General features: G+C 33.0%; 1 protein-coding gene and 1 long non-coding RNA gene across 4 annotated transcripts; one reads left to right on the top strand and one right to left on the bottom strand.

Annotated features, from left to right (window-relative positions):
• The first annotated feature begins 9,940 nt into the window (after window positions 1–9,940).
• Window positions 9,941–12,495, top strand: LOC131656399 (uncharacterized). 3 transcript variants are annotated; one of them, XR_009300081.1, is made up of 4 exons: window positions 9,941–10,399; window positions 10,508–10,574; window positions 10,834–11,220; window positions 11,335–12,495. It is a non-coding gene; the product is annotated as an uncharacterized LOC131656399 (long non-coding RNA). The 3 variants fall into 3 exon arrangements; XR_009300080.1 differs by having other exon boundaries at window positions 10,834–11,815; window positions 12,028–12,493; XR_009300079.1 differs by having other exon boundaries at window positions 10,834–12,492.
• Window positions 12,496–17,640: 5,145 nt separating this feature from the next.
• LOC131658627 (uncharacterized) lies at window positions 17,641–18,684 on the bottom strand. Its single transcript, XM_058927899.1, has one exon. The coding sequence runs from the start codon at window positions 18,682–18,684 to the stop codon at window positions 17,641–17,643; it is 1,044 nt and encodes a 347-aa protein (XP_058783882.1).
• Between the last annotated feature and the right edge of the window lie 1,305 nt (window positions 18,685–19,989).

Raw genomic sequence — 19,989 nt, 5'->3', positions numbered from 1 at the left:
GGGTTTGCCCCAATCCCATTGGTTATCCTTAGTTAATTTTCTCCTCGATCCGACTATACCTATTAGTCGCATTAACGAGAAATAACTTTAATTGAATTAATTTATTTATTAATAATTTAACTAATTCTGGTTTAATTTGCTCCTCGACCCGACTAAATCTATTAGTCGCAATGACGAGAGATAAAATAATAAAACGTAAATAATTGAATTCGTTGTCATGTAGTAACCAAATCTATTGGTTATGAGAGGCAATGATAAAACCCATAATTTGATTACAAAATTTAAAATACATTTTATTTGCTGCTCGTGACGATTGAACCTATCGGTCAGAGTAACCAGCAATACACTACTTAATCCGTTAACTATAATGATCAAATCGATTGATCGTCGCACCTAACGGTAACATATCAAACCAGGGTTGTACGCCCAAATCTTAAAACACTTCAAATCAAACTACGGATTTTCGTCACTTCGATAAGGTAATTCGATAGGCCATTCAAAAAGCCTTCAAACCATATCATATCAAATTCACAGGCGTACAACCCTGTGCCCGAACTACGTTGACTCTGATTCTCCCTAAGGAGATACGTAGGCACTTGGCAACAAGGCGAGTCCCCTTCCCCAAAATCTCATTTTTCGCCCTTCTCATTTCCTTAGCTATTAACCTTAATAAATTTAGTCATAAAACGGTTACCTTAGATTCAAAGCCATAGGAAAGGGTTGAGGGTGCCTAACACCTTCCCTCGACCTGATTATAATAATCTTACCCCGAATCTCTTAACTGCGTAGGGTTTCCTATTCGCCCTAATAGAATAGGTGGCGACTCTAAAAGCTAATTTTTAGGGCAGGTTGCTACAGCTGGCGACTCTGCTGGGGATAACAAAATTGTAAATTATTATGCTCCTATAGGTTTTAGTAGGGTTTAGGTTTTTGGCAAAAATTTTAGGTTTTTGGCAAACTTTTTTTAGAGTTTGGCTAACTCGTCATTTTAGGGTTTATTTATTTTTATAAATATTTAATTTTTTTTATTTATTTATCCATAATTTCATCTATTTACATCTGTTTAAAATAAATATATGTTTATTTAAATATTTGATGTCGTTGCTGCATTTTTGAATTATAGCCAGCCGGATTTTGAGGTTAGTTTTTAAATATTTAAATTTAATTTTATTTATTTACTTATTTATAAGTTCATGTATTTACAGCAATTTAGTTAAATATTTGTTTATGTGAATATTTGCTATTTTATTGCACCTTTTGGGATATATAAAGTTGTGTTAAAACCTAAGCGTGAGAATTATATTTAAGACCAGAGGGGAATTAAATTGCCTACGAGTCTTATTATAATTCCACTCAGAGTGGGTTGAATATCCGGAAATGTCTGATACGAAGCTTGACTTTGTTGAGGGCAGGACTTGGTATTTAGCAGATCTCTCTGGGAACCTACCCCTAAAACTCGAACTTCATGGATAAATGAGTTGTTCTAAAATCCAAAGAGACAAAAAGTCTCGGCGGCTACGAACGACCCCATGAGACCTTCTAGAACATACCAATGGGAAGGGTAGGCACCCTAAGTCGTTGCGTCGGATTTATGAACCTAGGGCTTATGTGCTTATGTGCTTATTATATGTGTGCAATTTATATACTGCGAATGTCTTGCGTTTTAATTTTGCAGGTATTCCTACGCGTTCCCTGGTCTGCAGGGACTCTATTTCCAAGACCATGTCCTTCACACGAAGGACATCTTCGTTAGCATACGTCGATTGGCTTCCCGATAGCCATGAGATCGAGTGACTGTCTTGAACGGTCACCCTGTGCTTACATCTACGCATTCCCTGGCCTGTAGGGATTCTATTTCTAAAATTGCATCCTTCGTACGAAGGACATCTTTATTAACGCACGTCGATTGGCCTCTCGATGGCCATGAGATCCAGTGACTGTCTCAAACGGTCACCCCGTGCTTGCTCTTACGAACTCCCTAGCCTGTAGGGATTTTCTTTTGTGTCCATATGTTTTTACCATGACTTCGTCCTTCCCCTGAAGGACGTCCTCATTAACGCACGTCGATTGGCCTCTCGATGGCCATGAGATCTGGTGACTGTTTTGAATGGTCATCCCGTGCTTATTCCCGCGCACCCTCTAACTTGTAGGGTTTGGATTTCCATCTATACATCTTTCAATCTCTAGCTTGTAGAAATTTCACTTCATTCGATATCGTCCTTAGATAGGTTGTGTTCCGCATAGAGAACCTTCCCACGAGGGACAACTTCATTGGCACGCGTCGAACGGCCTCTCGATGGCCATGAGATTTGGTGACTGTCTTGAACGGTCACCAGCTGCTACCTTCTGCGTACCCCCTAATCTAAGGGATTTCCATTGGCGTGTCATAACATCTATCTTGCAAGGATTTCACCAGGGTCTAATGTCGCCTCTAAGGCTATCTCTAGGATTACACGTCACACGTCTGCATTGCATACAAGGAGTTATAATACAAAAAGAAAGGAGTCTCTCGCATACACATGCATTTGCATTTTCATGCCTTCATACATTTACATTCGCATCTTCGCCTGCATCCACCCGTTCCATGCTAGCCGATTTCCTGAGACTCGCAAAAAAAAATCTAAAGGATCATAAACTATGGAGAAAGGAGAATAAAATATTAGCTTGGCCCTACAAAGGAAAAAGGGATGTCTTTCACCATGCCAGCCGCATGTCCATACCTTATCGTAACAAGATTGTAAATACAACAAAAGTTATCTTCGAGCAAGGATTAGTTCAACAAAGAAGTTCCCTTATAGATACACTCAAGGGGTATCTAGTCATAAAGGGGTTCATCTACGAACGTAGCAAAACTTACAAGGACGCTCTACGATAACCTGGGGGCAAGGATTAGTCCAACTGGGGTAATATCCTGAACGAAGACGCATAACTACGATGGAGGGAAGGCGACATATGTTGACTCCCCACCAAGGGGGAAAAGGGCCATAGGTTTTCTTCATCAACCTACGAACTCCAAAGATTGAGAATGGTGTGATACTATCCTTAGGAAAAGCAAAAGAGGTTCAGTCAAAGGAAACTCATGAAGTTCCGATACGACGAAAACCCACCGCTAACCAAATTTATTCCCGACTGGTTTGACGTGCCCAAGGAGAATTCGAGGTTACCCTTTACTTCTACAAGTCCAGGAACTAAGGAGTAAAACAAGGTCAACGGATTTACAAAGGAGATTGTCCCTAGGACCAGTAGGTTTTGTCATGCTCAGAATGTCGACCCCTACGATCGCTAAGTGTTACTCAGGATAAAAGTTGTACCTTCGGATTAGCAATTCTAATGGGATGACCATGCAGGTTTTGGAGTCAATTCATTCGCTCACTACTACTACTTTCCACTCGCGCACTTCTATTCTATTTTCAATTTCAAATTTAGGGTTATTAACAAACTTAAGGGAGGATAAAGAATACAAATAACTGAATCTCGCTAAACGTATGCTTTCAAGGTAAGACCTAACCGATGATGTACAGGAATTGTTTCAATTCCTAAACAGTGGAGATATAAGGATGTTAATCCCCTCGTTACCCCCTCGAGCCAGGAGTTGGAGTTTGTTTCTACTTTTCAAATAAACCTTGATTTCAAACAGGGGCAGGGTAGATGTCAATTAATTCAATGGTGTATTTTGGTTGTCTAGAGAATCCATCAATGAAGCAAGGGTTCAAGCATAAGGATCAAGCGAAGCAAAGGTTCAAGCATATCTTCTTCCTCGCGTTCATCAAATATTAGGGAAGCAATGGAGATAACATTCACAACATCTTCTTCCTCAATATATCATTCAAGATCGAGGACGTATCAAAGTCGAAGCTTACAAATCAAAGTCAATATGGCAGTCACAATATTCAAAATCCAAGGATCAATATTTCAAAAGGAGCATTCAAAAAAAAAGGAGGAAAAGCGCCCGCTAAGTCAAAATGGAAAATTCCATGAAAGAAAACAAAATGACTTAGGCAAAAATTAGGGCATCCCGATGGATCAAACTCAAAGGAATTGGTCCATGCTGTAACACCCCATAAATTTATTTATTTAATTTAATTAATTTTTGTATTAAATAATAGAATTAATTGAATTATTTGAGAAATATGGATTAATAAGGCTAATGGGCCAGTGTCGCAAGTAGCAATTGGGGGGTGTGTCAGTTGCAAAGCCTTTTTTTCTAAAATAAGGTTATATTTTCATAAAATAGAAAAGAGGAGGATTTTGTGAAAAGAGAACCAAAAGGGAGAAGAAAAGAGCTGAACGTGAAATTGGGAGAAGAGCAAGAGTGAAGAGCAAGGGCATCCAAGAATTCGACATCGAGGTAAGGGGGGATTCTTCTCATTAACCTCTATTATGGGTTGTATGAATGATTCAATAGAGTTTGTATGTTAGGATTCTGAATTGGATTGTATGTCGGGTTAGGGGTTGATAGCATAGAATAGATGTGGAATTCGTATCAATTGAGTCAAATGATAGGTTTAGGGATTGGGTTAATTTGTGTGACTTTTAATCCTTTATTGAATCCATGATGTGTATGATGTTATGATGTCAATTGATGCTTGAATTGTGTATACTACTGTGCAAATTGTGTTGTATGTGTGGTTCATTTTCTGAAATTCGTACTAGTATGATTTTGAGGGTATGTGGGATGTATAGAATGCTGTTTTCTGCAGGTTGGGGTTTCTGAAATCGCCGGTTCGCGCCGCGTGCACAGGGTTGGCGCCGCGAACAGGTGGGCAGAATGCCAGGACGTTGTGATACGCACAGGTCGCGCCGCGTACCTGTGTTGGCGCCGCGAAGGCGTAACTTTTTCTCGTTTCACGTCGCGTACAGGTGTTTGCGCCGCGGATAGCTTGGCAGAGAGCCAAGGATTTTTGGAACGCTCAGTTCGCGCCGCGAACCAAGTTGGCGCCGCGTGCTGTTGATGTTTGGGACTTTTTTAAAAGTTTAATGATGCATAACTTTTTAACTGTTAGTCCGTTTGATGTGCCGTTTCGAGCACAATGAAGCTAATTAAGCGATTTACACAATAAAATAGTGTTTTGAGTTGTGACTCGATTTTATTTTAAAACACTTGATTTAATTGGTTGTGGTGGTTTATGCGTACAAATGCACTGGTGAATGTTTTGACTATTAACTCGTCTTGGTTGTGATTGATGATTAATATACATGTGTTGCTGATGTAAAATGTATATTTGAGATGGTTGAAAGAAAATAGCATAACTATTGTGTGGCTATTGTTATTGCATCGATTGATGATTATGATTGTTCAGTTGTTTGGTATTGATGATTAGCATGCGGTATGTGATGCATGCATTTCATAATCATGTTGTGGGCTATATCCCTTATGGTGGTGGGACAGCGGTAGCTAATTCCCATTGTATGGAATTGGTGAGAGAAGTAGCCGAATCTTTATGGTGGTGGATCAGTGAGATGGGTTATCCCATGTTTGGTACCACATGCATTTAGTTGCATTGCATTAGGTTGTTGTGTATGATTGTAACATGAATGGAAGTAGTCCAATGTTATAATTTGTGTGTATTTGGTATGGATGATTGTATCTGATGAATGTTGCTATACTATCTGAATATAATTGAATTTGGGTGAATAATGTATGAATGAAGTTGTATTGTTTATATTCCTATAACATTTGTTAATGCGAATGAAACTTACCCTTACTGTTGTTATTTTTTTCAGATTGAGGAGTAGCTTGTGTACTTGGTGAGGATTAGCTCGTCAAGTAATTCGTTAGAGTCAGTTGGGTCTGTGTCATGCTCTGGTCGTGTAACACTGGGAACGTTATTTTAGGATTGGTTGATAAATCCTTGTTTTGTTTATGGTTTATGGTTGGACCATGAGTCTCCGACTCTGGATGTTTAATTATTCAGTTGTTAAGAATATTCCGCTGTGTTAACATGATATCTGAATAATTTTTGGTTTATCGTTCCTTTATGGCATGACATGAATCTTTGTTTATTTTATTGGAGTTGTAATACCCTTTTTCATGTTTACTCTGATTTTTGTTAAATTTTTCGCGGGGTCTAGAAGGGTGTTACACATGCGAAATAAGGGATAAAAACAAAGGCGAAAAAACAAAGGATAATCTTGTGACTGCTAAATTATCGAAGCCTCTCATCAATGCTTGGATCTCTACTAAGGCTTCTACTCAACATTAAAACCGAAACGATTCTCTTGCAAACAGAGCACATTCATTGGATTAGGCGAATTTTTAGGATTGAAGAACATCATGGAGAAAGGGGTGGGTTAAATAAATTTTGAGCCTTATATCTGTTGTTTCTTAAACCCTGAACCAAGGCCAAGTTACAACATTCAAAAGTCCTAATTGAGGCAAGGTTAACTGCGAAAGCATATTAAGCAGGATTTTGTTATACTGACTCCTAAGTTTGTTAAAACTACTTCTAACCACTACTCTTCTTCAAGCATTCATTTCCAATCATCCAGTCCTAATTCATAACGGACTTCGATTTCAAAACTTGCATACGCATCGCATTGGAGTTACTTCTCAAAGGGTACAACGTCATCTATGAATATACACTTAGCATCGAGGAGATCTCGAAATTGGTTAATCAAAGGCGATCCTTTCTAATAAAGACTCTCGAATGGGGAAACCACATCTAGAGGGTTCTCCTAAACAGGGGCAAAATTTCAAGGATCACAGGGGCATGCAATCAAACATCCTATTAACTAGAGGCATTCATCCTAAAGGTCCAATCGACTTGGGTCACATCTCAAAGCAATCTCAATCAGGGGCATGTCAAACATGGGAAGAATTCAAATTCAAAGGATAGAACACTATGGATAGCCCTCCATATCCTGGAGATCAAGGGCACGCCTTTCAATCTAAACGTCGAAGCATATGACAAGATTATTTCTCAGGGCACTCCCTTCATGGCTTGGGGATCATAGGCACCCACTACAACATTTTCACTCTTCGGCAACGCCTATTTTTTGGAAAATAAAAAAGCCGTTCTGGTAGAGTATAATAGGCTACAAATTGTATATTCTGTTGGGAAAGTGATTATATTGTATGCAAATATTATTAAATGTCTAAAAGCCGTTCATGTAAATAACAAAGAGAACGGTTTTTTTATCTTCATCTTATTCTCATTTAATTTTTAATTATTTTTTATTTTCTTTATTTATATATAAGACTTTCATTTTATCTATAACTATATATAAAGAGGATACATGATTTTGGACTGACCTATTTTTATTCCAATTATACCCTTTAAAAACACTTTAATTACTTAAAAAAAGCAGTTTAAATTTTGGGTGGTTAATATAAAACACATAGTAAAACTCAACTTCCACTTCCTTTTTCAATTCCACTTCTTTGTCTTTTACGGTTACTACAATTCAAAACTCAAAAGCAACCCACCATCTATTTATTTTCTTTTTTTCTTTACATCTCTTCTTCAATATTATATATAACTACTAAAAACCACCTTATGATTATGATTATCTTCTACAAATTTATTTTTGTTGGGAAAAAGTAACTATTCATCAATTTTTCATCCACGGTTAACCACAACTCTTAAAATTCATCTATTTCACTTTTATATATTTTACCAACTCAATTTTAAAAGCCAAGAATCACGTGAGCAATTCTTACCGGAAAGAATCCACTAGCATATTTTAGTGTAGGATGCTTTTTGTTTAATTCTATAATCCTTTATATATTTTAATTTTTTTTATTTTCTTGATTTTTTCTTTGATACGCAACGAATAGAATAAGAGTTCATTTAATTCTCTTTTAGAAACTGAGACATAAAGGTTAAACTTATCTTGCACACATATCATTATCACAAAAAAATTTCTCAACATAAATGCTACTCTTAACTTATTGATAAGAATGATGGTGTGTTTTCCTTCAATTCCATACCATTTTCAAAAATCAAATAATTATACTCTCTTATTTTTATCATTTGTTGTCTTACTTTAAAAATTGATAACAATTTTTTGTTGTTATAAGTTTTCAGATGGTTTAAAAGTGAATATTACGACTGTTAAGGTTTCCTTTGTTAAGCTTTTTTTTTTAATTGGATTTTACAATGACATTGGTGTTAATTGTATTCAAGAAGGAATAAAGCATATCTATGAAGTGTATTTTACTGTGCTATTTTTCAACTAATTATAGTATTCTTATTTATCTCTTTCTTCGTTTTTTTTTTCTTTTTCATTTCAATCATTATATATTTTAAATTGTGTATTTTTTTAAAAATAGTTTAGAACTTTGATTATTATTGTAGACATCTATTGTATATGCAATCAATCCTTATTTATAGTCTCTCAATTGTTCAATCCCTCTCTAAATTATAATATTTTTTTTTTCTTTTTGTATGCATTTGGTGTTAGAAGAAGATCTTATTTTGGTGGAATAGTCATGATTAAGATCCATAAGAAAACTAAGATCATATCAAAAGGCCTATTTATTATTGTATACTTTTTATTTTGTTGAATTTGTATCATAGTACATTTCACATGACAAAAGAACTATAGTTTCCCTTAGTTTTTATACAACTACTGTAAATCATAGGTTACTTTTTTCACATATTTATTTTTCATTTGATATCAATTTTCTATTTTTTTTTTCAAATCAAAATACTATTATAACACATTAAGACAATTATTCAACTCTTAATAAGTAGAGAATACATACAAATTATCATGCGCAAAAGCAGTGGGGTAATTTTAAAGATTTTAAATTTTTTAATTTAATTTTTTTATGATCTCTTTCAATGTTTTTGTTTATGTTTTCAAATGTACATGTTTAATTCATCTTATTTTCTTTCAAAAAAAGTATTGTATTTCTATTCTATCATCACGTGAATTTTCTTCATTAATTAAAAATAAAAATTTAAAAATAATTGTTTTCTTTATTTTTTTCTAAATAACATGTCTGTTTCATTTATGTTGGAAGAAAGAAATGAGAAAACATTTTATAATTAAAAACTCTTGCACTATTACCTTTAAAAACTGTAACTCACTATAAAATTTCAAAGTACTAAGAAACTAAAGTAATATGAGAGTGAAATTTTATCAATAACAAAAGAAAGAAGAGAGTTGTCAAATAAAATATTTCCAAAAAATTATACATGATAAAGAAATATTTTTCTTAGTTTTTTTAATGGTTGGGTGAGAGTGACTGAGGGGGAGGGTGAAAGGGAGAGGGAGAGGGAGGGGGAGGGTGAAAGGGAGAGCGAGAGGGAGAAAGAGGGGGAGGAGGGTGGGAGGGAGAGAGTTAGAAGGAGGGGGAGAAAGGGAGAGGGAGAGAAAGGGATGGAGAGAGAGTGAGAGGCTGACACATGTATCATCATACAATCCCGCAATAAACTACATGTTTTGTCCAAAACAACAAATCATTTTCTGGCAAGACGTATATAGAAAATTTCATAAAAGACATATACATGTTAGCCCAATAAAAAATGGTGTGACATATGTGGAGGGAGGGATAAAGTAGAATGCTAAAACATATTGAAAATGTCATTGATCATCTTACGTTTTATTATACTAATCATATTAAAATAATATTATTTTTAATGTGACGTATAACACAAACTTCTTAAAAAAAGCGCTCTCTCTCAATAAAACTCTATCAGTTTAATAACAGAAAATAATAAAATTATTATATAAAGGTAAACTCACTAAAACTATTTAAATTAATATATTTATTTATCATCTTGATATTAATTCTATTAATTGTGTCTAACTAATATTATTTTAGCAAAGAAATCATACAATAAAAACCTCAATAAAAGATATAGACATCATTTATTTTTTTCTGCTGTGCGCATTAAAAAAAGCGGGCAGACGGGCACGAGAGTGCCCGTTTGAATGCTAGTATTTAATAAAAGAAAAATAGAGTAAACCGTTTCTATATGGTAGAAGACAAACAAAATCATTTCACGCGGAAGAATTTCAGATCTTCCCTCCCAAGTTGATGAAAAACTCAATTAGAAATTCTCTCCCAAATTCATAAAAACTCGAAAATTTTCAATTCTCGCGCCCAAATTTATAAAATTTCTAAACTCATTCATTCAATTTCTTCTTCTCAAACTCTTAAACTCAAAAATTTCACTCTAAAATCAGAAACCCTAAAATCGAGAACGGTATCTTCTTCTCTGTCCACTTCTAGAACACACCTTTCTCGGTTCAGCTCCACCACACTTGCCGATTAACCACTCTATGTAGTTGGTAGCTCGACCATATTTCGGTGTTTGCATATCAACCTCTTCGGCGTTCGCAACTCGACCAAACCCTGCGGAGGTCAAACAAGTGGAGCTCTTGAGAATGACGGAAACAATTACTTCAAGAAAAGCATTTCACAGTAACAATCGATTCTTACACCCAGGTTTTAATTGATCCTTCTTCTGTTACGGTGGCTTTTTTTTGTTTATTTTGAAATGTTTCAATTTTCACTAACTTAGATGGTGTTTTCTTTTGTTGTTTTGTTTTACAGGCAATAACTTTTCCTCTAATATTCCAGCCTATTATACTAATCGATCTTTATGTCATCTCAAGTGCAAGTATGTAATTTATTCTTCTTTTGCGAGATGTTTTGTTTTTACGGTTTTTAATTTTGGTCTGTGATTGGGATTGAAGTTTTTTATTAGGGTTTTAAAAATCAATTTGCAATTTAAATTGTGGTTAAAACATTGAGATTTTGGAGAGTTTATTGACTTGTTTTCACTTTAGCCTAATATGTGTGTGATTTTTTCTTTTGTGTAGTTGATTCGATTGCAAATTTGAAACCCATGTTTTTTGTTGTGTTTGGTTTGTTTGTAGTGAATGAGAGAAGTTTGAGGAAGGCTCTAGATAAGCAATTTAGCCGGACAGCAATTTGGTTAAGGGTATTGGGTTTGATCTTTTCATAATTTTGTAATTCCATCTGTCTAATTCCTTTCTTGTTATATAGTTTTGTTTCCTTTCTTGTTTATTAATGTTTTCACTATAAGCAATAAAAAGAGTTTATTGTTTGAAGTTTATAAGTAAGTATTGATCATTCACATGCCTTGTTTTTAACATGCTTCTGTTGCCACTACCACATACAGTAGTTATGGTTATGTAATAATGAGTAGTCAAAACTCAATTGGTATTGTTGTTGTTTTTTCTCACAACTGTAGTAGGATAGCTGCGTGTGCCTTCGACTTTGTGAGTCTAGAGCCCACTGAGGTAATTTTCTGCTTTTTCTATGGTGATTTGTTTCTTACTTGCTGATCAACATTGAAGATGTGTAACTTGTGTCTTTTAATGGCTAACCTTTCACGTGTGACTATTTTATCATAGGTTGTTGGGATAATTAAAGATCTACTGTCATGGTATTGTGACTGCCAAAAGTTTTTCACTTATGATGCAGTTTATGTTTAAAATGAAAAAAGAAAAACAAAGATGGCAGTGAACTTTGATTGTAGTTTTTATTTTGCCAATGAACTTTGATTACACTGGTAGCTATGCGAGTAGTTTTCAGTCAAATATATTGACATACTCATGCCTAATTTCACATAATATTTCTGGGCGTGTTACTTAATTATGAATATTTTTTTCTATGCCATTCAAATTTTTCTACGCAGTTAACTAGGTTTTGGTCTCTTAAAATTTATCATTTACTTTGAGGAATTAACCATAATTTTTAAATTTTAATATTAAATAAATGATTTTTGGTTGATTTGTTTTAGTACATTGTGAAAGGTGGAAAGGGTTTGTTTTATTTGTTGTCGGATGCTGTCAAGGGGACTAAGCATATTGGTGTTTTTGGATGGGGTTCCAGGTAATTCTTTTTAAATTCTCATATTAATTTTATATTCAAAGACTATTAAGTAAGTTTTTGGTTAATGTATAGAATTTTGATACACTAGAGAACATAATGTTTCTGTAGCAAGAGTTAATGATTTCTATTCCTTATATTGGCTTAGTGCATTGAACTTTTTCATTTTTTCAAAGTACAATATGTGTATTGACTAATTTTGGTTTTGTTTGGAGGGGTGTTTTCAACTCAACAAGTAGGCATCAGGAAACATAAATTTTGATACACACTCAAGTTATACGGATTAGAACCTGGTACTAATAGGTAACCAAGTAAATTGGCAACCAACTGAGCTATTTCGTTTTTGTTGATTCTTATTGTTTCAAACTTAATATATTAATTTGTAAAACGTTAAAAATGTTAAAAAAACTTTATACAACTATTATACATATTATATACATATTGTATACTAACAGTTTTTTTAATATTAATTTTTTATACTAACATTATTGTTAAATCATTTTAAGTTAATATTAATTTTGTATACTAACGTTAATTGTTAAATCATTTTGTATAAACTTTAAAAATTATACTAACGTTTTATTTTTTTATATAATATATTAACTTCTCAAATTTATAAATTTCTAAAAAAATTGAGCAATATTAATTTATATTAGTTATACAAACTTTTTTTACATGTTAATGTATATTATAAACTAACATTTTTTACAGTTAATATATATTATTAAAACCTTAACGTTTTAACATATATATATATATATATATATATATATATATATATATATATATATATATATATATATATATATATATATATATATATATATATATATATATATATATATATATAACATTAACACATATTATATAACATTTTATATATATAACATTTAATTTTTTTTACTGTTAATAGATAATATTTTATATATATAACATATATAACATTTTATTTTTTTTACTTTTAATATATAACATTTTATATATATAACATATATATAAAATTTTATTTTTTAATATACTGTTAATATATATATAGTTAGTATATTATACTATTAAAATTTATTATCCAAAATTAAATTTATTTTTTTATATATACGTTTATTATTTTAAATATACGTTTATTATTTTAAATATACGTTTATTATTTTATATTAATTATTGTTCAAAATTACATTAATTTTTTTATATATACATTTATTATTTTATATTAATTATTGTTCAAAATTATATTTATTTTTTTATATATACGTTTATTATTTTATAAAGTGTTTATTATATATAAGATTTACCGTTAATATATAACCTTTTATATATATAACGTTTTATTTTTTTTAATGTTAATATATAACATTTTATTTATATAACATATATATAACATTTTATTTTTTTACTGTTAATATATAACATTTTATTTTTTTTACTGTTAATATATAACATTTTATTTTTTTAATATACTGTTAATATATATAGTTAGAATATTATATTGTTAAAATTTATAAACAAAATATGCTGTTAAAATATATAATTAATATATTATACTAATATATATAAAACGTTGATATACTATATATAATATATAGTTAATATACTAAAACATTGATACCAAAATATATGTCAAAAATTTTCAAAATATTTAATAAGATTGTTTCAGTTCCGTGAAGTAATATAATAGTCAAGTTGGCCTAGTGGAAATGCCCTTTTAATGCAACTTCATATACATGGGTTCGATTCCCATCTTTGTAAAATTTTGGAAAAGTGCAATTTAATTTTTCCACACAGTGCCAACGTGGCATTTAAACCATAATTAAAAAATATTAAAAAAGCCACGTGGCTGCCACATAACCAGATTCAATATGCCCAGTCAGCCAAACAAGGGATAGGGGGTAGCGAAAATGGAATAAGCCACATGGCTGCCACATAACCAGATTTAATATGCCCAGTCAGCCAAACAAGGGATAGGGGGTAGCGAAAATGGAATCTATTATAAAACTAACTAAAACTATATAGAGATCAAAAGATAGGAAGAGAAGAGAACAAGCAACATTGTATTATATTCTTCTCAAAGGTGAATTTTACATTGTAACATGAGTCTTATTTATAGGACCCAAGGAAGGTAGAAAATTAAGTACATTAAAGTGGAATAGGAAGATGAAGAATAAGAAGAGGGATGGACATCCACTAGTATAAATGTTTATAACACTCCCCCTTGGATGTCCATTGAGGATATGCCTCGTTAAAACCTTACTAGAAAAAACCCAGTGGGAAAAAAATCTAGTGAAGGAAAAAGAGTACAATATCCTTTCATTTCTCCCCCTCAGTTGAACAGTCATTTCTTCGATGAAGACCAATCTTGTGTACTAGTTGATTAAAAATTCTGCCTGGGAGTGACTTTGTGAAAAGGTCTGCAAGGTTATCACATGAACAGATTTGTTGGATGCTTATATCACCATTCTTTTGGAGATCATGAGTAAAGAAGAACTTTGGGGAAATGTGTTTTGTCTGGTCTCCTTTAATGTAACCATCTTTCAATTGAGCGATGCATGCGGTATTATCTTCATATATGATCGTTGTATTTAATTTTTCAAAAGATAAACCACAAGTATTCTGGACGTGCTGAATTAAGGATCTCAACCAAACGCATTCTCGACTTACCTCATAACCTGTTAATTCGAATTGGGATACTTTTGTATAAAACAAACCCATGTCTATTGTACCTCTAAGGTAACGAAGTATATGTTTGACTCCGTTCCAATGTCTTCGTGTAGGTGAAGAACTGTATCTTGCTAATAGATTTACAGCAAATGATATATCAGGACGTGTATAATTAGCAAGGTACATTAGTGCTCCAATTGCACTGAGATATGGTACTTCAGGACCAAGCAATTCTTCAACCTTTTCTCGAGGTCTGAAAGGATCTTTCTCCACATCTAATGATCTAACAACCATTGGAGTAGACAACGGATGACTTTTGTCCATATAGAAGCGTTTTAACACTTTTTCTATATAGCCTTCTTGATGTACAAATATTCCTTTGTCCAAATGTTCAATTTGCAAACCTAGACATAATTTTGTCTTTCCTAGGTCCTTCATCTCAAACTCTTTCTTTAAACAACTCACAGCTTTTGGGAGCTCTTCAGGAGTTCCAATAATATTTATGTCATCCACATAGACAGCTATTATTGCGAATTCCTTTCCTGATCTTTTTATAAAAATACAAGGACAAATGGAGTTATTTGTATATCCTTCTCTGAGCAAATATTCACTGAGGCGATTATACCACATTCGTCCAGACTATTTCAGCCCATAAAGAGACTTTTTCAATCTTATGGAGTAGCGTTCTCGAGATTCGGAGTTGTGTGCATCTGGTACATTGAACCCTTCAGGGAGTTTCATGTAAATTTCACTATCAAGTGAACCATACAGATAAGCTGTTACAACATCCATCATGTGCAAATTAAGCCCTTCGTGTGCTACTAGGCTTATTAGATATCGAAAAGTGCTTGCATCCATTACAGGTGAATATGTTTCATCAAAATCAATTCCAGGTCTTTGGGAAAATCCTTGAGCGACAAGTCGAGCTTTGTATCTCACAATTTCACCTTTTTCATTTTGTTTTCGTACGAAAACCCATCTGTATCCAACTGGCTTCACACCTTCAGGTGTTCGGACTACAGGTCCAAAAACTTGTCTTTTGTAGAGTGAGTTTAATTCTGCTTCAATTGCATCCTTCCATTTTGGCCAGTCCTCACTTTGTCTACAAATTTTGATAGACGTTGGTTCCTCATCTTCTTTGCCATTTATCTCATTTAGCGCTATATTGTATGCAAAAACATCATCAATGTCGACTTCGTTTCGGTTCCATTGTATTCCATTTTGGACATAATTTATCGAGATCTCTTTATTTTCATGAGTTTCAGGTACCTGATCAATCTCTTCTAGAGATGAAATGTCTATTATGTCTGACGATTCTTTTAGATTTCCTATATCCTCACTTGGGCCATCTTTATTCTTAACTCCCTTTCTTGTTCGAGGATTTTTATCTTTGGAACCGATTGGTCTACCACGCTTCAGGCGTGGTTGAGACTCATTAGATTGTCCAACAGGGATATCAATTTTTATTGGAGCATTTGCAGCTGGTATATATGATTTAGTCACACCTTTTGGATCAGTGAACGCATTTGGCAATTGATTTGCTAAGTTTTGCAGGTGAATTATCTTTTGAACTTCTAGTTCACATTGTTTTGTTCGAGGATCAAGATGAGATAATGATAATTCATTCCAACTGATATCTTTTTCCAGCTTCTTATTCTCTCCCCTTAATGCTGGAAAATTTGATTCATCAAAATGACAATCAGAGAAACGAGCAGTGAATAAATCTCCTGTTGTTGGTTCAAGGTACTTTATAATAGACGGAGATTCATATCCAACATATATTCCCATCCTCCTTTGAGGACCCATCTTATTGCGATGTGGTAGAGAAATTGGAACATACACTGCACATCCAAAAATTCTTAGATGGGAAATATTAGGTTCTTTACCAAAAACTAATTGTAAAGGGGAAGAGGTGTGGTAGCTCGTTGGCCTGATGCGAATTAATGTTGCAGCATGCAAAATTGCATGTCCCCAAGCAGAAACTGGGAGCTTGCATCTCATAATCAGTGGTCTTGCAATTAATTTTATTCGTTTAATAAATGATTCTGCAAGTCCATTTTGTGTATGAACATGTGCTACTGGGTGTTCAATGTCAATCCCAATAGACATACAATACTCATTAAATGCTTGAGATGAAAATTCTGCAGCATTATCAAGACGAATTTTCTTGACAGGATAATCGGGGAAATGAGCTCTTATTCGAATCAGTTGAGCTAGCAATCTCGCAAACGCCTGGTTACGAGTTGACAACAAACAAACATGTGACCATCTAGTTGATGCATCAATTAAAACCATAAAATATCTAAATGGTCCACATGATGGGTGTATTGGCCCACAAATATCACCATGTATACGCTCTAAAAAACTGATAGATTCATTTCCAATTTTTGTTGGTGATGGCCGAATTATCAACTTCCCCTGTGAGCAAGAGCTGCATGAGAACTTATTCGATTGAATAATTTCCCTACTCATTAATTGATGACCGCATGAATTTTCAATTATTTTTCGCATCATTATATAACCAGGATGGCCCAACCGGTCATGCCAAATTAGAAGTTTATCATTATTTGTAAACTTCTGGTTTACAGTTGCATGTGCTTCAGTTGTACTAATATAAGTGTAGTACAGGCCAGAGGATAAAGCCGATAGCTTTTCCATTACACATTTTGTGTCTGAATTGTGTTTTGTAATACATAGATGTTCAATCCCTCCATCATCTCCTGTTTCAATATGGTATCCATTTAGGCGGATATCTTTGAAACTTAATAAATTTCTATGGGACTTGGGGGAATATAATTCATTATCAATGTGCAATATTGTTCCACCACGTAACAACATATGGGCTCTTCCAGAGCCTTCAATTATTTTTGAGGTGCCAGAAATAGTACTGACATCAGTTTTTCGATTCACTAAATTAGAGAAATATCTTTTATGCTTGAGAATTGTGTGGGTTGTTGCACTGTCAACAAGGCACATATCTTCATTACTGGAGCTAGCGTCCATATTCATTCTAAGAACAATAATAATTTTTTTAACAATAAGTTATAAGCGCACATTAAAAACACAAATTATTTAAATAGTAAATTATGTAAACAAACAAGTAGAAAACACACTTTATTATTAGAAAATAAAATTCAAAACATCCATAAAACATAAAAAGAAAATTTCCACAAATTTTATTTCTTGACGCTTCCATCTCCAATAAGGTGATCAATTTTTCCATCTGGATCAGCAAAGAAGTCACCAATATCTAAATGGGTAACATCCATATTACCATAATCTGGATCATCATCTTCATTAGCAAAGTGAGTCTCGATCTTTTCCTTTTTATTTTTCAGTGATTTTTGATAAAGATCAACAAGGTGTTTTGGAGTACGACAAGTGCGACTCCAATGACCTTTTTCCCCACAACGATAGCAAATATTTTCATTTGTTTTGCTACTCTGACCCTCTTTTTCATTCTTTTCAACATTTTTCCACTTCGGGTGGAAATATGTGTTTTTATGATTCCCATTGCGACCACGATCAAAACTAAGACCATGAGCATAATTACGACCACGACCACGTGCGTATGCACGACCGCGACCACGATTTTTCCTATAGTGGTCGTGCCTTGCCACATTCACTTCTGGGAATGGAGTTGTACCAGTGGGACGGGCCTCGTGATTTTTCATCAATAGTTCATTATTTTGCTCAGCCACAAGAAGACAAGATATTAGGTCAGAATATTTAATAAACCCCTTTTCTCGATACTGCTGCTGCAGGAGCACATTGGATGCATGAAAAGTGGAAAATGTTTTTTCTAGCATATCTTCATCAGTTACTTTTTCTCCACATAATAATAACTTAGAAGTTATTCTAAACATTGCAGAATTATAATCACTTACACTTTTAAAATCCTGCAAACGTAAATGCATCCATTCATATCGAGCTTTTGGTAGGATAACCGTTTTTTGATGATCATATCTATCTTTCAAATTTTTCCACAAGACATGTGGGTCAGTTACGGTAAGATACTCATTTTTAAGATCCTCGTGAAGGTGACGACGAAGGAATATCATGGCTTTTGCCTTTTGTTGATCAGATGATTTATTTCCTTCTTTAATAGTGTCACCGTGACCTTCTGCGCTTAAATGAATTTGGGCGTCTAGGGCCCATGTCAAATAGTTCTTTCCCGAAATATCAAGAGCCCCAAAATCCAATTTTGTAAGATTTGACATACTTAGTAGTTCTATCATAAAAAATAAAAGAAATAAAAATATTATAATGAGATAATTATCATAAAGGAAATATTAAATATTAATATTTAAAATAATACTTTTGTAAATTCTAATATTTAGAAATGACACGATAGTAAACTAGATTGTCACATTAGTCTTAAAATTATCTGTTTTTTTTTATAAAAAAAAATCAATTTAGTGACAAAATACATCTTACATATACAATAAAATAAAATAAATAAATAAAGCATTATGATTTCTTCATGAACTATACAATATTTCGCTATCCTTCAGGGATGCCTTGCTTTTGTTACAAACAATGATCTAAAAATTATAACCATCCTTCTGGGATGCGTTAAAATTAAAACCATCCTTCTGGGATGCAAAAAGTTATTTCTTCTTTCTCTAATTCAATTCCACCGAATAAACAAAAATAATTCTTTCATGCTTTAAGCCAAATCCACATTTTAATCCTTTGACACAATTAAATTTATTTGTGCACTATCCATCAAAATTGGAATCATTGTAAAGCCACATGTGTTATCCACAACCTCAACAACATCAACCCATCTTACTTAAAGTTGAGTTGCTAGTTGAGATTTTTTTTTATATAATATTCTTAAACATACATCAATTCTATGACAAATAAAATTACATAATCTTAACCATAAAATTACAATAAAATCATTGAACAATAAAATTACAAAATTTTAAATGTCCTAATATGATTATATTTACTGAATATCATAAATAAATAAATAAAAACAATGATCTCCTCCAAATCATACCTGAGAGCGTCGTGCCGATAACGTATTATAAAACTAACTAAAACTATATAGAGATCAAAAGATAGGAAGAGAAGAGAACAAGCAACATTGTATTATATTCTTCTCAAAGGTGAACTTTACATTGTAACATGAGTCTTATTTATAGGACCCAAGGAAGGTAGAAAATTAAGTACATTAAAGTGGAATAGGAAGATGAAGAATAAGAAGAGGGATGGACATCCACTAGTATAAATGTTTATAACAGAATCTATGTTTTATAAGGGGGAGATCAAAAAAAAAAATTAAAAGGGGGGGAAAACCGAATCTCGCCCTATTGTCAGGGGGGTGAATATGTATTAACCCTTAATTTTAACTTAGAACTATATTAAAAATTTATAAAAAGACTATTATATTAAAATCATTGTTATTTAATTCAATAATAATTATTTACAAGGTTTATAAAATAAATTGATTTTACATTTTATTATCTTTTTTGAAAAAAATTCATTTGTTGCAACAGTGAGAAACTGTTGCTGTA

The sequence above is a fragment of the Vicia villosa genome, linkage group LG3 (assembly GCF_029867415.1).
Source record: "Vicia villosa cultivar HV-30 ecotype Madison, WI linkage group LG3, Vvil1.0, whole genome shotgun sequence".
Lineage (NCBI taxonomy): Eukaryota > Viridiplantae > Streptophyta > Magnoliopsida > Fabales > Fabaceae > Vicia > Vicia villosa.
The sequence above is the reverse complement of the archived record's forward strand: the minus strand, read 5'-3'. Positions and strand labels throughout refer to the sequence as shown.